The sequence below is a fragment of the Megascapheus bottae genome, chromosome 15, assembly GCF_031878675.1.
Source record: "Megascapheus bottae isolate mThoBot1 chromosome 15, mThoBot2.hap1, whole genome shotgun sequence".
Lineage (NCBI taxonomy): Eukaryota > Metazoa > Chordata > Mammalia > Rodentia > Geomyidae > Megascapheus > Megascapheus bottae.
The window spans coordinates 59,201,697-59,224,230 of record NC_143523.1 but is presented as its reverse complement, the minus strand read 5'-3'; the positions used below and the strand labels follow the sequence as shown (position 1 = coordinate 59,224,230).

Below are 22,534 nucleotides of genomic sequence, written 5' to 3'. Positions count from 1 at the left end.
GGGAATGCGTGTAATCCCAGCATTCAGGAAGTTGAGGAACATTAAGTTATGGAAAATTAAGTTCTGGCCAGCCTGGGATATAGCAACACCCTTATTTAAACAACAACAAAAAGGTGGAGAGCCTTGAATGTGATTTGTTTCTATCAAGAGATTTAAAGTTTATATATTTAGGGTTGTTTGTTTTTTTTTTTTTGCAGAGGAGGGGAGGAGAGTAGACAATACCATCCATGTACATATGTGAAAATATAACCAGTAATTTGAAGGGATGGATATACTAGGGACATGTGGACTGAAAACCCCTTAGTACAACTACTTAAAGATAATAACATCAAGAACAGGCATGAATAGTCCATGAGACTCTTATTTCCAATTAACCACCAGAAAACAAGAAGTAGTGCTATGGCTCAAGTGGCAGAGTGTTAGCCTTGAGCTGAAGAACTCAAGAACATTGCCCAGGCCCAGAATCAAGCCTCATAACCAACCAAAAAGAAAAAAAAAATATGATAGTAACAAAGAAGTTTAAATTTTCCCCCTAAGTAATTAATGGAAACTTTTCTCCAAAAGTATGAAAGGATAAGAAAATTATGATCCTTGTCTAAATGCCATCAAATGTGAACCACATATTGAATTAAAAAAAAAATTCAACTGAGCTAGGTGCTAGTGGAGGCTCAGGCCTGTAATCCTAGCTACTCAGGAGGCTGAAATCTGAGGCTCCCAGTTAGAAGCCAGCCCTGGCAGGAAAGTGAGAATCCCATCTCCAATTAAATCACAGAAAACACTGGAAATGGTATGGTAGAGTAAATCGATAAATAGTGCCCACACTGAGTTCAAGCCTTAGGATGGGTTGGGCAGAGGTGGGGGGGAAGGAGGGAAGAAGAGTAAGGGAGGGAATAAACTGAACAGAAAAAGAAGCTGAGTCTAATTCCTTTCTCCTTGGTTTATTAGCGACTATTTTCTTATAGGTAGAAAAATAGCATGACACTGGCAGCCTTGAGCGATGTGTTCATTACCTACTATACTTCTGAACTATCTCCCTACTGCAAGTACTGGGAAATCTAGCCACCAAGTCACAAGGATGCCCAATCAGCCAATGGAGAGGCCCATGGTGAGGACACGAGACACTAAGTGGTTTGCATTAGCCCTAGTCCAGGCCTAGTCAACAGCTTAATTGTAACCACAAAGAGTTAAGCTATTCCCCCATTCACAACCTAGGTAAACTGTGAGTAGTAAATGTTTTACATCACTAAATTTTGATGTTGTTATGTAGCAAAATATATTTACTGCAGTTTAAACTGAAATGCAACATTCTTGGGGGTTTTTTTGTTTGTTTTTTGCCAGTCCTGGGCTTAATAAAGCTCAGGGCCAGAGCACTGTCCTTGGACTTTCTTAAGGCTAGAGCTCTACCACTTGAGCCTCAGTACCATTTTCAGCTTTTTTTCTATGTATGTGGTAACCAAGGAATGGAACCCGGGTCTTCGTGCATGCTAGGCAACCACGCTACCACTAGCCCAAACTCCTGGCCCCCATTCTTGTTATTTTTACAAGTAAGAAAGCACTATGAAGTACTATGACTTGCTTTAAAAATGCACCTCTTCCCTTCTGTCAGTTTATTTCTGTACTTTTGTCTTGTATATAAGTTTATCTGATTTGGGGAAGGGATGAGGAAGCACAGAAACTGTTAAACAAAGGGGGACCAATACAGCAGTGAAACCTACTAGACACTATATTCCAAAAGAATTATACAACTTTGTTGGGGAGGGAAGTCAGGAGGGGAAAAACTGGAAGAGGAGGTACAGAGTGACACTATACAAAAGGAAGTGCTCTCATTACTTGACTCATGTAACTGTAACCCTTTGTACATCACTTTTACAATAAAAAATTTTTTTTTGGTTGGTTGGATATGGGGCTTGAATGCTGGGCCTGGGAACTGTCCCTGAGCTTTTCAGCTCAAGGCTAGCACTCTACCATGTAAGCCACAGCACCACTTCTGGTTTTCTGGTGGTTAATTGGAGTTAAGAGCCTCAGCAGACTTTCATGCCGGGCTGGCTTGAACCAATATTGTCAAATCTAAGTCTCCTAGTAGGTACCATTACAGGCTTGAGCCAGTGGTACCTGGCACTATAAAAATTTTTTAAAAGAAAAAAAAAATTCATCTCTTTGGAGAAGAGTTAGAAAGGAATAGCTATACTGAACCATCGTAAAAACAATACATCAGATCCATTAGGATATTTTCAAATAATGACCACACTTTAAAAAAAGAAAGACTGAATTGAAAGGACCTCCAGGATATTGAAACAAAATCCATATAATGAATGATTGTTGTCCTTAATGTACTATGTTGTCTCTCATCTCCTTTGCTGTCCCTTGGTTATCTCATATTGGTATAGTATCTCACTTTGTTATCTGATATATTGAATTTATTTGTATTTGGATATTTGAAATTTGATAGGGAAGGGGGGAAAACCAAGACGGGGGGTGGGGGTGGGGGGGAGGGAAACGGGTACCAAGACATGTGAAAGGGTATCAATGTATGTGAATTAATGCACCTTCTATCTGGCAAATATCATGTAACCCTTTTACTAATTACAATTAAAAAAAAGAAAAAAAAAAAAAGAAAGACTGCTTAAACAAAAAGGGGTAAAGCCTGAGTGAACATACTTCAGTAGTGGAAAAATAAAGCTCAGAAATGGAATGCTGCTGCTTTCTTAATGCCCTTCTGTGACATTTTTTTTTTTTGCAGGTGGGGGGGGCAGTGGGGCATGGGGCTTGAACTTGGTCTGGATGCTGTCCCTAGGCTCTTCAACTCAAGGCCACCTATGCAGTATTTTCTCTAACCTTTAATCTTTTTTTTTTTTTTTTTTTTGGCCAGTCCTTCAGTTTGAACTCAGGGCCTGGCACTGTCTTTGAGCTTTCTCAAGGCTAGCAATCTACCACTTGATCCACAGCACCACTTCTGGCTTTTTCTGTGTATGTGGTAGTAAGGAATTGAACTCAGGCCTTTGTGGATGCTAGGCAAGCACAGTATGTACTACGAGGCCACGCTCCTAGTTCCTAGCCTTTAATCTTTTCTTTAACCTTTCCCTCTATTTTCCCTTGCCCTGCTCCTCATCTAGGCCATTAGAGTTCAAAGGAAATCCAACTGTGAGTCTCAGTTTTATTTCACTAACCTGGGTGCAAATATTTGGCAGACAGAGTGCAAGTTTCACCATATCAGGCAAAATAGACTGATACAGATGTTGAGCTTCTGCTTCTTCAAGAACCTGAAAACCAATAAGATGTTGTATGAAATAATGATTAATGAGTAGTAACCAATGGAAAAACATTTGTTATAAAATTAAGAACCCATTTTTTGGGATCCTACCACCAAACACATATAACAGATAAGCCAATATACTGAAAATTTCAAACACACACACACATACTTCACCTCACTTTACAGCCCTAAGAAACCCCTCAAATCAAGAACTTCCCACATTCACTGAAGGGTGTGGCTAAAATACTAGAACATGTGCCTAGAATGCAAGAATCCCTGGGTTCCATACCCAGTTTCCTCTACTCTCTACCATCTCTCTTTCTCACACAAATATCTCATATCAATATTTACAACCAAATATAATACTTATGAAAGAAAAACAGTACATTCTACCTTGGGCTAGACCAACTAATAGCAAGCCACAACTCTCTCAGAACCCCTCAAGGACCCATAAATAGTTCCAACAGTTTATAATTTAAAGCCATTACCATAAAAGCTGTCCTAATAACTTTAAAGAACATAAACTATACAAAACAGTAACATTTCTTCTAACCTTAGAATTTTTCTTCTCTGGGTACCCTTGGGAGTTAAAATTATATTTCCCATATCATTATATGAAACACACAAAGATGATATTTGTGGTTTTTGTCAAAGTTCTCATTTCTACAAACAAGTGAAAACAAGATGATTCATTTATTAGAATAAGCTGCTCAGAAGTAGAAAGTCATTCATAGCCCAGATGTTTGGTGTTCATAGCACTTTGCGTAAAAAAAAAGAAAATATTATTTGCTATTACTAAAGTAAATCTGACAATTGTAGTAAGAAAATAATAATACTTATGTTGATGGATGAGAGAAATCTAAGCAAAAGCTAAATCCTAATTTCCCAAAGGGGGAAAGGAGTCAACCCAGGAGGAAAAAAAAAAAAAGTTTAGAGTAGTTAAAAGGTTATCACTTCACAAGTCTCTTTAAATCTGAGAAAAACAAATACTAAATTTAAAAAGTTATACATTCATAGAAGACTGTACTATTTCAGAGGGAGAAATAAAAGACAGGTGCTTTGGGCTGGAAGGGTAGCCTACTGGTAGAATGCTTGCCTAGCATGCATGAAGCCCTGGTTTCAGTACTACATACACAGAAAAAGCCAGAAGTGGCACTGTGGCTCAAGTGGCAGAGCACTAGCCTTGAGCAATAAAAGTATCCAAGGACAAGTGCCCAGGCCCTGAGTCAGGCCTCAGGACTGGCAAAAAAAAAAAAAAGGAAAGAAAGAAAAGGATAGGGCACAGTGACTCATGCCTGCAATCCTACTTACTCAGGAGGTTGAGATCTGGAGATTGAGGTTCAAAAGCCACTAAAGAACAAGAGACTCCTATCTTGAATTAATCACTAGAAAATGGGAAATAGAGCTGTGGCTCCAAGGGTAGGGTGGTAGCCTTGTGCTGAATAGCTCAGGGATAGAGCCCAGGCCCAGAGTTTAAGCCCCATTACCCTCCCCCGCACACACAAAAGAGGACAGCTGCTTTTGTACGGGTAAATGCAATAATTTACCACATCTAAATGGTTCCTGATTATAATTAACCCTCTGCTTTTTTTATTTGTAATAATCACAGATCCACAGAATAATGCAAATAATAAGTCCACTATACTTAGTTTTCTTCAATCTGAGTCACATAGTAGCATCCAAGGTGTCCTGATTTTATATACAAACCCTGTGTTCCCTCCTTCATTTTCTCAAATTAGGGTGGTATCTTCCCTAAACTCAGAGAAAATATTTAGGCCTGCATTGTAAACTATTATAACTAAGCATATTTACTAGTTACCACTCCTCTCCTCTGTCTCTCACATGCCTTTGCTATCCTAAAACCATCATTCAGTTTTATTTGTACTTTAATGTGCTAAATGAATATACTTGCACTGCTGCAGCCTTGGTTCTTCCCAGCTTTCTTCCCAGCTTTCTGTTTATTCAAGCTCCCTGCTTTGCCCAATTGGCTCTATCACTTACTCTGATGAAATCACAACCCCTTTGAACCCATTTCCTCACTGGTAAAATGAAAAGATCTATCTTTTAGAATGACCAATCATATTATGATAGTGATGCTTTTACTTTATCTCTGCCTTGTATAATGTTTTACTACTACTAAACTACCAATTAAACCTGAAGGTTCTATTCATACTCCCCTGTAAAGCCATCTCTGCCTTGGCTAATGGCTCCTTTTTCTTTGAATCTATAATCCAATACACATACCTGTAAGAGCATTTATTTACTGTAGTTTTGTTATAATTATTGTACACATTTTCATCTCTTCTAATCTATGACAGACTGAAAATGCAAAGACTGGGTATAAAACATCATGCATCCCCATTAGCAAGTGCAGTGCTCATTAACATTTGCTGATGGAAATATCTGATGACTATGAAGCTAAGTTACAGAAGCCTCAGAACTGGGGTATGAGGAAAGAGCTAGTGACAGTGAACTGAAAGTATCATTGAAGATACAAAGGATAAAGACATCTGGAGAAACTAAAGCTCAAAGTTATACCACTTTGCTCATATTCAAAAACTTAATGGCAGACCCTGAGACTACATGCTGGATGCTTCTTCCAAATTCACAAAGGCCAAAAACACTTTAAAATTCATTGATCAAGTCCATAGTTACAGACTATTTATGTTAATAGTCTCTGAATTAACATAGAACTATCCCCAAATTTTTACATTCTCCTCCAAAATATGAGTGATTCTGTTACTCTTTAACTCTCAGAATTAGTAGGAGAGATCCTATATAATAGCATTTTGTGAATTTAAAAAACTCTACATCCATATACAAATACAACATTCCATTAGCTAATGGGCCAGTAATTCATCTATCTGGAGCCTCTTCCTCCTTTTATTACCCATCCATCAATTAACTACCAAGTGCCATTGACTGACACAGTAGCACCTCACTCATCACCTATTCTTACTACTAAGGAACCCTGATTTGGCCACTCACACTCTCACCAGAAATTCTACCACAACCCATCTGATGCCCAGCTGCTAACTCATCTTCAGGTTGCTCTGCCTAAGCACAGCCTCGTGTGTCCCTTCTCTATCTGAAAACTGAAAGCTTTCTGACTTGACACTCCTCTCTTTTTTTTTTTTTTTTTTTGCAGTCCTGGGTTTTGAACTCAGGGCCTGAGCACTGTTCTTGGGCTTTTTCAAGGCTAGAGCTCTACCACGTGAGCCTCAGCACCATTTCTGGCTTTTTCTATGTATATGGTACCAAGGAATGGAACCTGGGTCTTCATTCATGCTAGGGAAGCACTCTACCAATAGACTAAACGCTAGACCAAACGCCAGGCCCGGGAGCACCTTGTTAATTCATCCTTAATCCCAGCTCCCCACTAATACTTGCTGATGCTGTGGTGCTTATGTCCCCACCTTGTAGGCTCCTTTCTGAGATGCTTTTGTCCAACTTTTAAAAAACAACTCCCAATTTATTTCTCCCCAGGACAGTTCATTTAACTTCTCTGACTTCTCAGATAAGAAGACATGTATCTTGCTAGGATGTGGCAGGATTTGTAAAGCACCACTTCTGGCTTTTTTGCTATGTATGTGGTACCGGTACCGGTACCATGGAATTGAACCCAGGTCTTTGTGTATGCCAGGCAAGCACTCTACCACTAGGCCAAACTCCTGGCCCCTCATGTTGTAATTATTTTTGGACATGTTTTGTAACCCTTTCTAGGAGTCCTTTTTTTTTGGTGGGTCATGGGGCTTGAAGTCAGCCTGGGCACTGTCCTAGAGCTCTTCAGCTCAAGGCTACCTACCACCTTACCCTTGAGCCAAGCCTCACTTCCCATTTTCTAGAGGTTAATTAGAGATAAGAGTCTCAGGACCCTTGGTGCCTGGGCTGGCTTTGTACCTAGATCCTCACATCTCAGCCTCCAGAGTAGCTAGGATTACAGGTGGGGGCCACCACTCCTGGCCTAGGAGTCCTTTTAAGAGAACATTTAAAGTTCATTTACCAGGCCAAAAACTGTGATGTTTGTATTTTAACACTTTTAATGAAAGTATCTATTCAATTAAATAATAGTTTCTACTATGATTAACTGATTGGTCAAACCTTTCAGAGGATTCCAGAAGTCATCCTCCATTGACTCCCAGCACCCTCACAGTTTAGAAAAAACACTATTGTGCTATCTAAAAAAGTTAGCTGCACAACCACGTGATTGATTTTCCTTTCTTTCTTTCTTTCTTTTTTTTTAACCAGTCCTGGGCTTGAGCTCAGGGCATAAGCACTGTCTTTGGGCTTTCTCAAGGCTAGAACTCTACTACTTGAGCCACAGCAGAGCCACGGCACTACTTTGGCTTTTTCTATGTATGTGGTACTGAGGAATCAAACCTGGGTCTTAATGCATGTTAGGGAAGCACAGTACCACAAAGCCAAACTCCTAGCCCCAGCCATATAATTTTCTATAACATACCTTAAGCATGCTAGAGGCTAGAGATTCTATAATTTCCTAAGCTGAAACAAATTCTTATTCAAAATTTAAAAGTAATTCAAATTCTTAAAGACCTTTCAAATCTACTTATTCACATGTTTTGTGTGCCAAATTAAACATTAGAGGAAAAGAAAAACATTATAGCACTAAATAATATAAGAGTAAAATATCAGCTAGAGAAGGTTTCTAACATTTATATGTGCACGACTCAGGCCTGACACTTTGAAGAAAAGAATATGACAGCTTACAAGAAAACAAACTCACTTATTCCCCTTAATTTCTGAAGGCTCATGAAAGTCTGACAGCCAGCTACAGGATGCCCTCTCATGTGCATCACCCATGACAATTGTGGCTTAAATGAAAATGTTTGCCAAATTTTAATGAAGGGCAATTCATTTTCAGAAAAGTTTCATATTTACAAAAGCACATTTCACAAGCGAACTGTTACCTAAATGAATTGTACCTACATAAGACTGGTTCAAATTTTTATCTTTTGGTATCAAAATTAATGTGGGGGGCAGTGAGCAGGAGATGTGAAAGATCAAGCACTCTCAGGCTGGCCATGATGACACAAAGAAAAGGCTGGCAAAAGTCTTTCTCTACTTGCTTTTAGTTTTGCTTTTCCTTTTCAAAAGGCTATTAAAATTTTCTCTGTGCAAATAAATCTTGGAAATCCAGGTGCCAGTGACTCACACCTATAATCATAGCTACTCAGGAGGCTGAGATCTGAGGATTGTGGTTTGAAGCCAGCCTAGGCAGAAAAGTCCTTGGAGACTCTTATCTCCAATTAGCCACTCAAAACAAGAAGTGGTGCTGTGGCTAGCCTGGAACACAAAGGATCAGAGACAGTGCCCAAAGGGGTTCAGAGACAGCCCAAGATCCACAATCAGAAAAATAAGCAAAAAAAAAGAAATTATTTGCTTGATATGGAATAAGGCAAAGCTGCCAGGCATTGTTTTCTTCCCATCAGAGGATAGTAGCTAAACAGTAGAGTCTGGAATGATGGAACCCCCTTTGTCCTTTTCCATCAGCATGAAGGAATCATACAAAGGGGTTTCACTGAGGTATTTTCATAAGTAGGTATAACATATTTAGATCATATTTACCTATTATTTTTTGTGCTTGTGCTGATCCTGAGACTTGAACTCAGGGCCTAGGTGCTGAACCTGAACTGCTTTTTGCTTAAGGTTAGCATGCTACCACTTCAGCCACAACTCAACTCCGATGTTTTTGTAATTCATTAACAGGAGATATGCATTTCACAGACTTTCTGATCTGAGCTGGCTTCAAGTCACAATCTTCAGATCTCAGCCTGAGTAGCTATTTGGGGGGGGGGGGGGAGGGAACTCGGCCTGCGGGCTGACTCTGAGCTCTTCAGCTCAAAGGCTACTATCCTACCCCTGGGCCAGGGCATTGTCCCTGAGCTCTTCTGCTCAAAGCTACCACACCTTACCCTTACCCCACTTCCCATTTTCTAGAGGTTAAGTGTAGATGAAAGTCTCAGGTCCTTTTGTGCCTGGGGCTGGCTTTGAACCTTGATCCTCAGATCTCAGCCCCCAGAATAGCTAGGATTACAGGTGTGAGCCACAGCACCCAGCTTCCTCGTTATTTTTATCTTCATTTTTTTTCTTACATGTTTAATGGGTTCTATTGATCTACAGTATTTAATGTACTTTGTATTCAACACCTCTTCTTTCTACCATCCCCTTTTCTCATTGATTCTTCCCTCACATTCTACCCTTTATATTCTTGTCACCATTTTCCTTTTCCCAAGTTTAGATTCCTCACATAAAAGATATGCACTATTTGTCTTTCAGTCTAGCTTAATATGCTAATTTCATGAATTACATTAATATAATTCACAATATTAATACACTTATATAATTCTATGTGATAATATAATTATATCTGTATATATTATTCTGTTGGTATTAATACACACAAATATTAATATGTATTATATTCATTTTTTAGTAAATAACATAATTTTCCTTATACTGAATAATCCTCATTGTATCCAATTTTTCTTCACCCACTGGTTGATGGACATGATTGCTTCACAAATAATGTTGCTATAAAAATGAGAATGCAGTCCTGGAGTTTTGCCTAGTGGTAGAGTGCTTGCCTAGCATGCCTGTTGGGAGCCAGAGTGTGGAGCCAGGCTATCCCTTGAATCTGCACATCAGAGTAAGATAACCTCACTAAGAAGTGAGGTGGTGTCACTCCTAGGAACTTCTGAAGCTACATTGTCTGTATTGTGAACTTTCTGATCTCTTTGATTTATTGCTTTATTGTTTTTTGGCTTTGTTCTGTTTAACTGATCTGAGATTTACCATATGAATGTAACCCCCAACAGTTCCCTGATTTACCATATGAATGTAACACCTGGCAGTTCCCTGGTTTCAAGAAAGTATATGAGCCTTGATTTGGAAATAAACAGGGCTGCAGTCTTAAGCTCACAGCCTTCTTGGGCTGCTGACTTGGGCTGTAGTCCTCCCAAACTGTTTGTCTCTCCTCTATTTTTTCCTAGTCCCTGCCCCCTATTTCGCTGCCGGCTGGCCCCGGCAAGTGGCGCCCAAACAGGGACCCTGAAAATCTCGGACAAAGGTAGAGGACCCTGCTGTGGTGAGTGACACGTCATTGGACTCTTAAGAGGGAGAATCTTAAGAGAGTGAGAGAGCGGGAGAGTGTATAGTCAGGAGTAAAAAATTGTGGGACAAGACAGCCGCAGGCTCAATGTGCAGGCCCTTAGAGGCACACTACAAGTCTGCGGAATATGGGAAGAGCAAGGGCAGCTTAAGCGCTTCCCTCAGTTTATCGGGGAAGCATGCCCGTGGTTTCCAGAGGAGGGAACCCTAAATTTAGACACCTGGTTAAAGGTAAGGAAAAAGCTTGAGCAAAGTTATGAAACTGTTTTGTCCCCCTGCCCATGGATTTTTGCAGAATGGGATGAGTCTACCTGGGAGAAGGTAACCTGGCAGGGTCAGAAAGGGGAGCATACTAGGGCCCCCCTGGGAGAGTGCTCTGCTGCCCATGTAGATAAAGGCACAAGCCAGCAAATTTATCCACCGCTGATTGATCTCAAACTCAAAAATGAAAGCAGGCCTCCCCCTCATCCTGGTGGATTCTCTACGGAGTTTCCCTTAGGGCCCTAAGTCCCCTCAGGAATCTCCTGGGATGGGGAGCCCAACCCTCAGTAATTCCCCCCCCACCCTTTTTCTTTGTAGAACAAATGTTTGAAACAATGCCTGTTGAGGGGAGCAGGGACTGGTGCCATCCAGAATGCCTAAGAGTTCCCCTGCCCCATTGTGGAAAGTTGACAATGGTACATCCCAGCCACCTTTGCCCTTCTAGGGAGGGGCAACCTTGACCTTCTCCCCACCCCCATAAGGAGGGATATCCGCTTGGGTGGGGAGGGGCCCTGCTTTGTGTGGAGACCTTTCCAATTTGCGTGCCAATTCCAACTAAGGTGACAGGTAAATTCGAACACTGGACTGTGACCCTATTGGCTACCTGCTTGTGGCCGGAGCTGGTAATGGTCCCTCTGTGTATGTGACTATCCCATTGGCCACCTGTGTGACCAGGTTCGACCACATGGGTTTTGCCCTTAAAAACCCTGCTTGAGAGCCACTCGGGGTCACAGTGTCAGCTCCCGAGTCTGCACTGTGTTCCTGGCCAGTCAGTTCACCATCTACTTCCCCAATAAAGTCACCTTTTTATATGAGACTGGCTCTGTGTGGTGGACTCTGGTGGGACGTGGAATCCCCACCTGGAGGGATGTGGAATCCTCTCCTCTTGACCCCATAACAATGCCTACCACCTTGAATACTCCCCAACACTGGAAGACAATCTTATGGGCAATACTTTTGAGGAAAAAGTTTTTTCAGTGAAAAGCAGCCAATTATGATGAAACTGAGGCCAGGGGCAACAACAGTGCCTTGCCTGGAATTCAGATCTCCTCCCAGGCCTTAAGTCCTGGCCTCCTAGCAGCAGGTCCCAGCTCCAGGCCTAGCAGCTTCTTAGCAAACTGCAGGCCCCATGAGAGCCTCTCACCATTCAGCCACTGTTCTTAAAGAGGACCTGCCCAATAATCTCTAGGGAGAGACAAGATATGGATGTTGTGGCATTCTATGATGGCTGCATTACTTATGAGAAAATTGGCATAAAACTGCCCCTCAATTCTAGGGGCCACAGTTAACTTAGAAATCACATGACCCTGTATGGATGGAGCAGTGGCCTATTGGCAGAAATAACAATTAGAGCTATTAAAATTAGTATAGAAACAGCTTCAAAATTCCCTATTTTTGTTATCAAAAGTGTCAGGAAAATACAGGTTTATGCAGCCCAACCAGGGTTCCCAAGTCTTTCATTAGTTCCTAATAATTTGTATACTATTGAGATAAAGGATTGTTTTTGTTCTTTTTTTCCTATTCCCCTTCAGCCATTGGATAAGCAGTAGTTTATCTTTACCTCCCCTCCTCTTAACAACCTTTTTTGGAAAAGATGCCCAGGTGAAAAGCAAAGGCCTCTGAAGGTAAGTAGAAATCAGCCGACCCCCTGTATGTCTGTATGTTTGTTTTGTTTTCTTTTTTGAAAGTGCACTGTGGGCCTAAAACAGAGAGGAAAAAGCTGGACGCAGCAAGCTCTCTAAGGCCTGGGTGGTCAATGGACGCCTTGCCCCCCCTACTGAGTTTCTTGTCGATAACAGGGCATGCCTGAGAGTCCCACCAGCCACATATCTAAATCTAAAATAGCTGTTTGGTGAAAACATTCATCTAAATTCATGTTTTTGTGTTAAGTGTATCTGATTGAGTCCAATTTTCTTGTTATGAATCTATGTCTGGTTTTGTTTGAGAACCTTTTGTAGGTAGGTTAGGATGGCTTCAGCCTGCCAGCTACCAGGGAACAGAAATCTCTGTAGGGGAGGTACCCCTTGAGTTTAGGGTCCCATGGTCTTTCCATCCTTCTGGTAGTTTAAGGCCAGGCATGCCATCAGAAGTTTAGGAGTTACTTAAAAGTCTCTGCTTCTCTGTCTTGTTCATGTTACATGTTTTTCCTTGGGTATTTTTCCTTATCCAGTTTTGTCTCTGAAATTGGTATCAGTTCTAAATATGGATCCTTGTGGTTTTTGTGTGTGTACTCACTACAAGCATCTTTGTAATCTATTTAAATATTTCTGGGAATTAAAAGTTTTGGCCCCACCTGGGGTGGGTCTAGGGCCTGATATGGCCCCTCCCACTCAGCTACAGTTGAGGTGAGCAGAGGCCAGACAAACAAGCTGCAGGCTTCATCTAGTTTTCTTTTTCCTAACAACCTGGTGAAGTGACAGTCTGGAGACAGTTGGTAGCAGGACCCAGGCTTCAGTCTTAGTTCTCCTATGTTTAAGACTCCCATCCAACTTTCATCTGCAAAAAGTATTATGGTAATATGTCTGATATCAGGAAGAAGCTCTGAAAAAATAAATTTCAGCTAAATTGCCTTGTTAAAAAGCTTTGTTTTAAAACTTGGTTGTCACCTATAAGAATAAGATTGGCAAAAAATCTCTTGTCACTAAAACTTCTGGAAAATGTACACCCAATATTAATTTTGCGTGTTTTTAAGATCTTTGAGTATAAATGTGTGTGAATGGGTGTGAGTGAAATTGCTCAAGGTTAAATTGTCAGCATAGTATATAAAACAATGGATAAATTTATACTTAAAACACAAAGGCAATTGGGTGAATCTAAGTTTAAACTTCAAGAAAAGTATTAGGTTTGAATGTTTTCAATGTCTCAAAGGATTATTGTATTGTTTTATAGAGGAACTAGTAAAAAGTATTTTTCTAAAGATCCTAAAATCTGCATTTTAAAAATCTGGTATTGTAATGCATAGAGCTGTTTACATTGTAAACATTGTATCCTGTTTAGCATGGAGGTAATAGGGAATTTGGAATTTATTACCTTAAGTTAAAGTTTGGAGACATGTATTAGAGATTTAAATATTAATTTGTTTATTAATGTCAGAAACTTTGCCTGTCTTTTCTTGCAGACTGACACTAGAAATCTGATGGTAAAATGTGGGTGATGTGATTAGTATTTCTTAAACTGCCCCCTAAAATATATTAAATTGGAAAAAGGGTTTTAAAAGGAATGTTTAAAGGTTTATCTCCTTATAATTGGGTTTCATGCTATTTTACAATTAAATGTATTTTAGAAAAAGAAAAAACAAAACAAAAAGCCCTCTTCTAAAAGGCAAAGGGAGTGCCTTGAGCCCTAGGGAGCCTGGGAAGTTCCTTGAGCCCTAGAAGGTTTTTCAAATGCAAATAGACTAAAGTGTTAAGTGTTTAAGTTAAAAAGTGTAAAAGTTTTTCTTCAACAAGTTGTGCTGGCAGAACTGGTTAAGCACCTGCAGAAAACTAAAGCTGGATCCTTCTTTGTCACCTTGCACTAGAATTAACTCCAAATGGATCAAAGACCTGCAGGTAAAAGCTGACACACTGAAAACTCTACAGGAAGGAATAGGAGATACACTAGGCCTCCTTGGCACAGGTCGAAACTTTCTTAATAAAGACCAAGAATCACAACAAATCAGAGAAAGGCTGGATAAGTGGGACTGCATTAAACTGCAGAGCTTTTGTATGGCAAAGGACATAGCTAGTAAACTAATCAGGAAGCCTACAGAGTGGGAGAAGATCTTCACCAACCAAACAACGGACAAAGGCCTCATATCTAAAATATATCAACAACTCAAAAAATTGAATCACTCCAAAACTAACCTCCAAAGTAACAACCATCCCATTAAAAAATGGGCCAAAGACTTAAAGAGAGTCTTCTCTGAAGAAGAAACAAAAATGGCCTATAGACACATGAAGAAATGCTCAACATCTCTGGTCATAAAAGAAATGCAAATCAAAACAACTCTAAGATTCCACCTCACTCCAGCTAGAATGGCCAAGATCAGGAAAACGAATGACAACAGATGCTGGAGGGGATGTGGCCAGGAGGGATCACTACTACACTGTTGGTGGGAGTGCAAACTCGTTCAACCACTATGGAAAGCAGTGTGGCAGTGCCTCAAAAGGCTAAACATAGAACTCCCCTATGACCCAGCAATTCCATTACTTGGCATTTACCCAACCACCCAGAAACAAGGACATACTAAATCCACTAGCACAACAATGTTCATTGCAGCACTATTCACCATAGCAAAGATATGGAACCAACCTAGATGTCCCTCAGTTGATGAGTGGATCAACAAGTTGTGGTATTTGTACACAATGGAATTTTATGCTGCTGTCAGAAAGAATGACATTGCCCCATTTGTAAGGAAATGGAAAGACTTAGAAAAAATCATATTAAGTGAAGTAAGCCAGACTCAAAGGAACTTAGGCTCAATGGTTTCCCTCATTCGTCATAATCAGTAGAAACCTTGGGCTCTACTAGCAGAGATTTGCAATAGAGCAAACTCTTGATATAATAAGGACATATAATGAGAAGCTAATTGAAAGGACCTCCAGGATAGTGAAACAAAAGCCATATAATGAATGATTGTTGTCCTTAATGTAGTATGTTGTCTCTCATCTCCTTTGCTGTCCCTTGGTTATCTCATATTGGTATAGTATCTCACTTTGTTATCTGATATATTGAACTTATTTGTATTTGGATATTTGAAATTTGATAGGGAAGGGGGGAAAACCAAGACGGGTGGGGGGTGTGGGGGGGAGGGAAACGGGTACCAAGACATGTGAAAGGGTATCAATGTATGTGAATTAATGCACCTTCTATCTGGCAAATATCATGTAACCCTTTTACTAATTACAATAAAAAAAAAAGAAAAAAAAAGTGTAAAAGTTTTAAAGAACATTATAAATGGGTTTCTGAACAAAATTTGAAAGTGAAGTTGTCCTAAATGTTTCAAGAAAGAGAAAAAGGAAAATTAGGATTACCAAAATGATTGCTTAATTGCTATTTCAGCTTGCTCTTGTAAATTACTTTATAGCAATTTCCCACAGGCCCATGGAGAAGAACAGCAATCCTTATTCAGATGTAATTTTGGCCCTTACTAAGTTCCAGGTAAGATCATGCTTAGAGACTATTTTTGTGTTGACCACCTTGTTGCTTTAATTGGAGTAAAGGGGCCTTTTGTAGAACTCATTGATTTGAAAACTGCAGTTCTGAGCCAGCCCAGGCAAAGCAAAGTCCCTGTGAGACTGTGGCATCTAATCTGGGTGCTGGTGAGACAAAGTTGCTTTGGAGCTCAAAGTGGCAGATGCTAGCCTTGAGCTGGAGAGCTGAGGGACAGCACCCAGGCCCTGAGTTCAAAACACCTGGCAGTTCTCTGGTTTCAAGAAAGTATATAAGCCTTGATTTGGAAATAAACAGGGCTGCAGTCTTAAGCTCACAGTCTTCTTGGGCTGCTAACTTGGGCTGTCGTCCTCCCAAACTGGTTGTCTCTCTTTTTCTATTTTTTCCTAGTCCCTGCCCCCTTATTTCAGGAATCCTGGTTCGCTGCCAGCTGGCCCAGGCACATGCACGAAGACCCAGGTTTGATTCCTTGGTACCATATACTTAGAAAAAGCCAGAAGTGGTGCTGAGGCTCAAGTGGTAGAGTTATAGCCTTGGGAAAAATCCAAGGACAGTGCTCAGGCCCTGAGCTTAAGCCCAGGACTGGCAAAAAAAAAAAAAAAAAAATGAGAATGCAGACTCTACTATGACAATTTATATTCCTTCAGTTATCTGCCCAACAGTGTAGTGACAAGGTCAGAAGTTAGGCCTATTTTCAGTTCTGACTAGAATGGCCATACTGATTCCCACAATGGCTAATTTACATTCCACCCAACTGTGTATCCAGGTCCCTTTCCCCCCATGAGCTTGTCAGTATTTGTTTGTTTCCTTCGTGATAGCTGTTGACTGGAGTGACTAGCTGTCTCAATGTAATTTTTACCTGCATTTCACTTACGGCTATCAATGCCAAGCATTTTCTCATTAATTTATTGAGCCATTTGACTTCTTTTGAGAACTGTCAATTAGTTTTATAAAATGATGTCATTTTGATGTTAAATCTTGATATTAACTACCTTACCCCAAAATAGCTTGCAGATACGCCTTTCAAATTTAAAGGTGGTCTATTCACTTTGGTAAGTGCTGTGCAGAAACCTTTTAATTTGATGCAATCCCATTTGTCAATTCTTCTTATTTCTGAGCTATTGGAATACTTTCAGGTCTTGAATTAAGAGATTTGATCCATTTTGAATTGATTTTTGTACACAGTTAGATGGTGATCTAGTTATGTAAGAATACCACATGTTCCTCCAATCTCATCTGTTAAAGAGGCTCTCTTCTTCAATATGTACTTTTGGCACCTTTGTTAAAAATTTTATGGCTACAGCTACCCGGGCTTATTTAGGATCTATTTTACTCCACTGGTATACATGCCCATTTTTGTGGCAGGTCTAAGTTTCTCTGACTCTGTAATAGCTTATGAAGGCAGTTATTGAAATGCCTCCAGCATTTCTCTGTGTGCTCAGAACTTCCTTGCCTACTTAGGGACTTTTAAGCTGCCCTATGAATTTTAAGATTTACTTTTATTTTTCTATGAAGACATTGAGATTCTGATAGAAATTTTACTCAATCTATAGATTGTTTTTAGTAGTATAGCTCTGGCTATACTATTAATTCTGCCAACTTATTAAAAAAAGAGGTTTTTTCATCTTCTAATGTCTTAGTTTTCACTCTAAGCATTTTTTTTAAGTTTAGTTTATTTGTAGGTTCTTTCTTTTCAGAGGCTACTATGAATGGAGCTGTTTTCTTGGTTTGTTTCTCTGTCTCTATGTTGTTCTTTTATGCTAATTTGGTATCTGCTACTTTCCCAAAAGTGTTTAAGAGATCTAAGTGGAATCTTAAGGGTCTTTTATTTTACTTTTTTTGGGGGGGTCGGTCGGTCATAGGGCTTGAATCGTGGGCCTGGGCGCTGTCCCTAAGCTCTTCAGCTCAAGGTTTTTGCTCTACCCCTTGGCCTGGGCATTGTCCCTGAGCATTCAGCTCAAGGCTACTGCCCTACCCCTTGAGCCACACCACCACTTCTGGTTTTCTTGTGATTAATTGGAGATAAGAGTCTCAGGGACTTTAGTGCCCGGACTAGCTTTGAGTCTTGATTCTCAGATCTCAGCCTCCTGAGTAGCTAGGACTGCAGAGACATGAACTACCGCACGGGGCTAACTTAAGGGTCTTTAAGAGTATAGCATCATAGCATCTGCAAATAGGGTAACTTAATTTCTTCCTTTCTTATTTGAATCTTTTTGCTTTCTTTTTCTTGTCTTACTGCTCTAGCTAAGAATTCAAGCACTATAATGAATAAGAGTGGAGACTGGGACCAGGAGTATGGTCTAGTGGTACAGTGCTTGTGCAGCATGCATGAAGCCCTGAATTTGATTTCTTGGTACTACATACAGAAACAAGACATAAATGGTATTGTGGCTCAAGTGTGAGAGCACTAGCCTTAAGAAAGCCCAAGGACAGTAGCCCCCTGAGTTTAAGCCCCAGGAGTGGCAAAAAAAAAAAAAAGAAAAAGAAAAAAAAGAATGGTGTATAAAATTAGTATTTTCTCTTGATAGTCTGTCTCCTTTGTTATGAAGTGAAATTGTTTGTGCTTTAATTTTGGTCTGTATTCTGCTTTGTCAGATAGGACAAAGCTTGTTTTGGAAGGCCATCTACTTGAAATATTTTTTTCCATCCTTGTACTTTAAAAGCATATTTTTGCCTTTGCCATAGAGGAGTATTTCCTATAGACAACAAATGGGTGATTTGTTTCTGTTTTTGTTTCTTTGCCAGTGCTGGGGCTTGAACTCAGGGCCTGGGTACTGTCCTTGAGATTTTTCTTTATTTTCCCCTCAAGACTAGAGCTCTACCCCCCTTGAGTCATAGCATCACTTTTGGCTTTTTCTGTGTGTGGTACCTAGAAATCAAATCGAACCCAGGGCCTCATGCTACTCAAGCACTCTACCACTGGGCCACACTCCCAGGCCCTCTCAAATATTCTTTTATTTTACCCTATGTGCTTGATACATATACACACTTATGTATGATAAATGGAGATCCAAAGTCTTAAGAAACTTGTGAATCGATATAGCATACCAGGGTTTGGGACATAGGTCCGTGTGACTATTTCTAACTTACTAATAATTTGAAGTTTCTCTTTCTTTGATTCTTTCTATTTTAGTAGAGAACTCCTTATCTTTTTCAACTCAGTGTGTAACATTTATATCTATTTATGAAGGCTTTGGTCTTTTAAGAGAGTCCTGTGTTTTCTGTTTGTACTCTGTGTAAATGTTCTAATTCAACTCTCATATTCAAGACCTGATATTGTATCCTAAATTTGATCCAGTCTATTGTTGAGCCCTTTAAATGAGATTTTATTTGACTTAATGAACTTTTCATTTCCAAAACTTCAATCGGATTCTTTTTTCAGGACTTCTGTGACTTTATTGAATTCTGTACTTATATTCTACACTTCTAATTTTGTTCAGCTGCTTTCTTTGAATATAATCAGGCATTTATTCATATCCTCTAAATTTGGTCATTTTTATAATCATTCTTCTAACATTTCATCACTTTAACCAGGCACTGGTGGCTCATGTCTGCAATCCTATCTACTCAGGAGGCTGAGATCGCCAAGGCAGGAAAGCCTGTGAAACTCTTTTCTACAAATAACTACCAAAATAGCCATATAATGGACCTGTGGAAGCTGTAGCTCAAGTGATAGAGTACTAGCTAAGCATAAATGCTCAGGGACAGCCCCCAGGCCCTGAGTTCAAGCCCTAGGACTGGCATTTAGAAATTATTATCACTAGAGTCTATTTTATAGAACATGATTTTTAAAGGAATCATGTGTATAATATTTTCAATATTCACATAGTGCCAAGGCAGAGGTGCAGTTTCTCATTATAGAGTGAGGATATAGCTCAGTAGTCAAATATTCACCTGTATCTTAGGGAACAGGAAACTGACTCCCTGAGCTGTGACTGTTGCTGGCTTCCGGGTCTTCAATCAAAAGGCCCCTTCACAAGGGGTACCTGGCACTCAAGAGATATGGGGAGTAACTAGGTGTTTTTTCCATTGCTAACCTGCCATGTAAAAACAGTTACTATCCCTCTAAATCCCTACAGTGTAAAGCTTGTGAGTGTAACTTGAAGCCAGATCTACTAGACAGTTGCCATTTGTCTTACCTTGTGGTGATGACATAGGCTTCTCCTAATCTTTGATGATAGAACTGTAGACTATTTTTTATTTTTCTCTGCACTATTCAGCTGTTTAATCACATCATTCATGATTCTCCATACTCTTTCTCCTTCTCTCTTTAAAAGTTGTTCCTTTGTTACTTGACTCTTCTTAGAATCAAATGGAGGAAGCTTCTCCTCCACATTGCCCTCATTGTCTTTTCTTATTCTTACCTGCATTCCCGCTGCCAAGATAAGAGAGGGAAGAAATGAAGAGAGAAAGAGATTTTCTCTTTCTCACAACTCCACTTACTTCCATTTCAGACCTCTCCTAATCACAGCTGATTCTAAAGACAGCTACATATTGTTCCTAGTTTTTCACATAAAGAAACCTACCAGAGTCTTAACGTTCACAAGCTTTTGTGGATGGGATGGAATTTTACTATCATGTCCTCCTAATTCCAAATAATTACCAACTAAATGGGAACACAATCAGTTTAGGGAAAATATCTTCATGTAGTTCTTGAAACAAATTATGCCTCTAATCACAAACAGACTGTTTCCAACACAAATTACATTAGATTAAATATAAAGAAGTGTGTAGGTTTATAAAACTTGAAGGATGCTGTTCTCTAAATACTATTTACTGTAGAATCATTATCTATTTCATGTTAACAATAAAATACATAATAAGCACTATCAGCTTAAAAAAGTCAAAGCACAGGCAATAGACCCAGGTTAGTCAGTCTGAAAAAAAAGTCACTTCTCAAAACTGTTATTCCTCAGAGAATAATCCCATACTGGCTCAGAATGTAACTTAGAAATGTTACTTCTATTACTGTACAGCTACACACAGTCAGATCTATCAGTCACTTTTGCTAACTCCACCAAACCAAAATGCTATTACATGTTAGCCAGCAGGTATTTTCAATACTATCGACATATTACTATAGATAGGTAATTAAACTCCCCATAAGATTTCAGAGTAGCTGGGCACGGTGACTCACTCCTATATTCCTAGCTACTCAGGAGGCTGAGATCTGAGAATCATGGTTCAAAGCCAGCCTGGGCACTAAAAAGTCTGTGAGACTTTTATCTCCCAAATAATCACCAGAAAACCAGAAGTAGTGCTGTGTCTCAAGGGGTAGAGTGATAGCCTTGAGCTGAAGAGCTCAGAGACAATGCCCAGGCCAAGGGGTCGGGTGGTAGCCTTGAGCTGAAGAGCTTAGGGATAGCACCCAGGCCCAGAGTTCATGGCCTATAATTGACAAAATAAATAAATATGATTTGAGTAACAGCTAATAGTAAAGTTTTCTTTTCCTTCCTTTCTTTCCTTCCTTTTTTCTTTCCTTCCTTCTTTTGTTTGTTTCTTTCTCCTTTGCCAGTTCTGGGGCTTAAACTCTGGGCCTGGACACTGTCCTTGGGCTTTCTCAAGGCTAGTGCTCTACCACTTCCAGCTTTTTCTGTGTATGTATGTGGTACCAAGGAATTGAATCTAGAGCTTTGTGCATGCTAGGCAAGCATTCTTCTACTAGGCTACTCTCTTGGCTGGTAATTATAATTTTCTAACTCTAAGAGTAACATTGAGTTAATTTGTTCAAGGAATATATGTAACACATGTTATAGTTCATGCTGCTTCTGAACTCTCAAAAGTACTTTAATTCTTAAACATCTTGCATGAATAATCAATATTACAGTTGAATTTCAGTCTTACTAATAAGGCTCATACCTAATTTTCCCAAAGGGTTTGAGGGTACCCTTTGGTGGCAGATTGATACATTATTAAATGTTAAAAAGGATTATAATAAAAGTATCTTTTAAAATCAGATCAAATTATACCTGGAAACCTAATTATTTCATACAAAATTTAGAAAATTAACAATGTGATTTCTAAAAAAGTGGCAAGAAATCTCATTAGTTGCCTAAGAGGGGAATTTACCTGTCAGCAGCTTTTACTTAGAAAGATACAATTGCCAAAGGAACCTACCCAGTGCTATATAACCAAACTCTGCAATGTCCTTCAGTCATAAGCTACTGAACATTTGATATATGGCTAGTATGACTGAGGAATTGGATTCTTTACCTTAAGTTTTAATTTTATTTAATTCACATAGCTACATATATCATTAGCTATTATTTGCATGGCACAGCTCTTGTTCTAGTTGATATTTTACTTCAGAACAATTGGTATTTTATAGAGATAGGGATTCTCAGGCACATGTAGATATGAGTATTGGCACTAAATCACTACTTACTGCCTATATTATTCTGCCATGTTAGACTATATTTGGTGATTGTGATTCATTTTTAAGTAAAGCTGAGTTTGAAAATGGTCAAATATTTGCCTTTATATATTATATAAGACTGAAGACATAAAGATAGCATGGCATTTTGGGCCAGGAGTTAGGCCTAGTGGTAGAGTGCGTGCCTAGTATGCATGAAGACCCAGGTTCAATTCCTTGGTACCATATATATAGAAAAAAGCCAGCCAGAAGTGGTGCTGTGGCTCAAGTGGCACAGTGTTAGCCTTGAGAAAGCCCAAGGACAGTACTCAGGCCTACAGTACAAGCCCCAGGACTGACCAAAAAAAAAAAGATAGCATGGCATT

The 22,534-nt window shown here is 39.6% G+C and overlaps 1 protein-coding gene across 2 annotated transcripts in view; it reads right to left on the bottom strand.

Moving 5' to 3' along the window:
* The window catches only part of Parg (poly(ADP-ribose) glycohydrolase), a 122,933-nt gene that overhangs the window by 52,363 nt on the left and 48,036 nt on the right, over positions 1-22,534 (bottom strand). For both annotated transcript variants that reach the window (XM_090346811.1, XM_090346812.1), the window contains one exon: positions 3,168-3,260. In XM_090346811.1, the coding sequence (XP_090202937.1) occupies positions 3,168-3,260 (93 nt within the window). The remainder of the gene's footprint in view (positions 1-3,167; positions 3,261-22,534) is intronic.